General features: G+C 38.4%; 1 protein-coding gene across 1 annotated transcript; it reads left to right on the top strand.

Annotated features, from left to right (window-relative positions):
• Positions 1–3,174: 3,174 nt before the first annotated feature.
• On the top strand, positions 3,175–4,122 carry LOC136219082 (protein translation factor SUI1 homolog 2). The gene is made up of 2 exons (XM_066006311.1): positions 3,175–3,322; positions 3,625–4,122. The coding sequence occupies exon 2, from the start codon at positions 3,658–3,660 to the stop codon at positions 3,985–3,987; it is 330 nt and encodes a 109-aa protein (XP_065862383.1). The 5' UTR covers positions 3,175–3,322; positions 3,625–3,657; the 3' UTR covers positions 3,988–4,122.
• The last annotated feature ends 230 nt before the right edge of the window (positions 4,123–4,352 follow it).

Below are 4,352 nucleotides of genomic sequence, written 5' to 3'. Positions count from 1 at the left end.
TTGGAAGCATGGATGGACAATTCAAACGATTATGACCGATGCTTCCGCATCTGCTACACCTTGTGCGAATTACATCTTCACCCACGGATGGCCTTCTTTTTTGACCTTTTGGTCGACCAGCAGACCGCCCCTCCTTCTTGGGAGGAAGCACTTTCACTTTCCATTCTGATTGATGACCAAGTGGATATATCGACTCACCCCATGCCAACTTAAGTGACTCGTTGGTGTAGTAGCGATGCACCCACCTATAGGCGTTATCCATCCTATGTTTGGAAGCAACTTTGCATACGTGTTCACATGGAAATTGGGCTAGTTGCCATTTCCTGCACATACATGTTCCTGCATTTAAATCAACAAGTCCACCCTTAACCCGATCACCGATTTGAAAGGTGTGATTATCCACAGGGAAATATGAACAACGTATCGCTGCCCCTACACGCTTTATCATCTTTTCTTCCGGCTTCCTTGCCAAATAGCCCACACGTTCTTTTGCAGAAACATATTAATCTCGTAAATAATTACGTATGTATAAATAAAATAAAATAAAATAGAATACACGTTTATAACCTGCTTCTGTACGTCTCTCGTAAAACCATTTTTGTAGTGTCATGCGTATGAACTCAACCAACATTGTGATTGGTAGACGTCTAGCCTCCACCATTAACGCGTTGAATGATTTTGCGACATTCGTCGTGATAATGTTATACCGACGACCACAGAAGAATGCACGGGACCATTTCTCTTTTCCAGAGCCATGATTCATTACTTTCTTTCGGTCTAACTCCAAATGCAACAGGAAAGATCATTTTGTTCGCATCAATACCAACTGCAATGTATAATATGTCGGGATATTTACCTTTTAGAAAAGTTCCATCAACGGCAATGACAGGTCGAATATGTAGTTTAAAACCTCTCAATGATGCACCCATAACCATAAAGAAAAATCTAAATTGATCATCATCATCTGTCTCGATATGTGTCACGGTACCCGGATTTGTACTTTTCAACATCTCACAGTAGTCCGGCAACAACATGAACGATTCCTCCGGCGAACCACTTTGTGCTTCCAATGCCCAGTGTCTTGCTCTCCAAGCTTGCATATAAGAGAGATTAACGGAAAAATCTCGTTCAAAATCGAAAACAATATCCTTTGGTCGATGCACCCGATTTTCCAAATCAAACCTGCTTCGGAGTAGTATCCCTGCAACACGTTTCCCCGCTTGCCTATGGTGCGGACATATCTGATCTCTCCCACAAGCGTGCATGTCCATACCATCTATTCTTGAAAGCCTGAACAAATTAGAACTTGGAATGACGATCCCTCTAGCCCTCCATTTACATTTGCCCACATCCTTACATTTCACCTCAAACAAAGACTTGTTTGATTTGTAAACCTTCCATTCAAACGAATTTTCAATTGCATATTTTCCAAGTGAATCCTGCAATTCAACTTTGTTTGAAAATATATCATTGACCCTCAAAGTAGTACATCCGTTTGATTGTTTAGGTGCAATCATATTCACGGGCGCATCGCATGGCTTTGGACACCATCGAAACGGATCAGTCATCCTTTTCATTCTATCTTCATCGCCATCCTCATATGGGATACGTTGGACGCATTCAGATTGCTTAACTGTTTCATGAACACTTTTAAAAGGAATTTCATTCTGAGTGGTATCTTCATTCTCCACATTGTCACCATTATCGCAACAATAATCATTATCATAATGCTCATCATAATGATCATGATTATCATTATTCATATAATCATCGATACCATTTCCACAATCGTTGTCATCCTTACCATGTATAGGAGCATCCAGTTCGATGGTGGGATCATTACTTACTACTTCCGTTGGTTTGCTTTGACCAACATGTCCATCCTTGTTAGGTCGCAATGTTGAAGCTTGTATTGTTCGCATGTTTAGAGTAACATACAATGGAATCAAATCGGTCGGATTCATTCGGCAATACTCTATGAATCCCATGACATCTTCATCGTCATCAATATCTGCTATCCCACCACACAGTTTATTTGGACCATATGTCGCCTGCATGGACATTTGGAGATCATACGAGGTTGAGTCAACGCGAAGTGCACCATAAACTTTCTCTTTCAACTTTTGCAAGTCAATATCTGTTGGCAAAACCAACAACTTCGCTTTACCACCCACGTATATCATCACAGTTCCTTCTGTGGTCCACAGTCCGTTCCAAGATAAAAAAAACACGTACACCTCTCTTTGGTTGGCATACTTCTACATTTAGTAAAATGGACATGTGATCAAAACATAATAAAGCCAATTCATATGTAAATGATGCTCAAATGCGACATGATACACCAAAATGCGACTCAAATGCGACATGATACACCAAAATGCGACTCAAATGCGACAAGCTATACCAAAATGTGACGGCCAAATGCGACATGCTACATCAAATGCGACATGGATATGAATGCGACAAGCTATATGTTAGTCCTTGTCGCATTTGATTCTCTGTGTTTCGCATTTGAGCATCAGAATGCGACACATCGGGAGACAATGGCGGAATCGAAAAATGTCAAGATTCAAACAAATGTATTCGCATACCAACTGTGTATTTCTAGTAATGTGAATGAAAAATGAAGGAATGATACTTACATGAATTTGAATGGGGTATGGATGTCTTTAGATCTTGGATTGAGTTGATGAATTTTGCTGTGAGAATGTGAAAGTAAATGAAAGGGAAAGAGGGGATGGTTGTTATATGAGAACAAGGGTAGTTTTGTCCAAAATGGATTTATTTGTCTAATTTGGTAAAATGAAAGGAAGGTGGGTAGATATGTAAAGTGGATCCTTCATTGGATTAGATTAGTAATTATCCCAAAAAAATACTTTACTAAATTAGATTATGGATCCAAATCTCCCACCTCTTGCTTTCTTTCTGGAGTCTTCTGTTACCTTTTTGCAAGGATTACGAACAGCTTTTGTGGGTCCGACTATGTACCATCCCCCCAAAACCCAGAATTTTCCTCCAGCTGGGACCCCCCTAAAAATGCGTTAATTGTACGCATTCTTTACTTTAAATAATAATAAAAAAATCATCGAATTTCCACGTCAGCATAATAACCGTACTATTCTATTCTTTCTTTGGTCTTCAAAACCAGCTTAACTCTGGTTATTCTAATTCCAATCCAAATTTAACTATGGTTAGTTTTCGTTGATGGTAACAGTAATACCGACCTATCCTACCTGTATATATACACCCCTCCTCCCATGTTTCTTCCTCATTCCAATTCATCTACCAATTCGTTCTTCAGCCTTCGATTCATCTGTCTCAGGTAAGCCTTTTTAATTTCTCTTTTCTTGTTTATCGATCTTCTCTTTTGTTTATGTGATTAAGGATCGTGGTTTCCTTCTTCCTCTTTTTCATCATCTATGTCTTCTAATTTGAATTAGTTATGAAATTCAAAACCTAAATCTCTGAAATAGGCAAGATCCCGATACCTAATTGTTTGAATAGTAATAACTGATTATGTATTTGATGTTTGTGATTAAGATTAGTTGTAAAATTCAAGATCGGTTAATGATTTTATGATCTTCTTCATATGTTTGATGTTTGGTGGATTGGATTGTATTGTAGTGAGCGTTTTTCAGTCGTCGTCAAGCGAAGTACATGGTTGAACTAGAAATCCAGATCCCAACAGCTTTTGATCCATTCTCGGAGGCGAAAGATTCAGGGGCGAAAGAGTATGTACATATACGCATACAGCAAAGGAATGGAAAAAAGAGCTTGACAACAGTTCAAGGGCTGCCTAAAGAACTAAGCTACGAGAGGATTCTGAAAGCTCTGAAGAAAGAGTTATGTTGTAACGGGAATGTAGTGCAGGACAAAGAGCTTGGGAAGATAGTCCAGCTCCAAGGGGATCAGAGGAAGAACGTTCAAAGTTTTCTTGTGAATGCTAATCTTGTTAGGAAGGACCAGATCAAAATTCATGGCTTTTAGGGATTCTCTGGCTTGAATTTTATATGATCACTGGCTTGAATTTTATATGATATTTGTTGTCTTATTTTGATTTTTGTTGGTACTACTCAAGCTTTATGAACTATGGTAATAATAAATGGACTTTTATTTCTGGAACTGATAAACTTTTATAATAGTTCATATTCATTTACTTGCCAAATTGCCTTGGAGCGTTGAATGTTGTGATTTTATCAGCAACATAGAATTGAATGTTGTTTTATCAACTGGAATGAATGAATTGAGAGAAGCAGAAGGGTTTTTAATTTGATTTGCAGTTCTGAATTAATGGATAAATATTAGTTGTTGATGTGAATAATAAGAAGCTAGAAAATGGAGAGAAGCTGGCC

This window comes from Euphorbia lathyris, chromosome 2 (assembly GCF_963576675.1).
Source record: "Euphorbia lathyris chromosome 2, ddEupLath1.1, whole genome shotgun sequence".
NCBI classification, from domain to species: domain Eukaryota; kingdom Viridiplantae; phylum Streptophyta; class Magnoliopsida; order Malpighiales; family Euphorbiaceae; genus Euphorbia; species Euphorbia lathyris.
The sequence above is the reverse complement of the archived record's forward strand: the minus strand, read 5'-3'. Positions and strand labels throughout refer to the sequence as shown.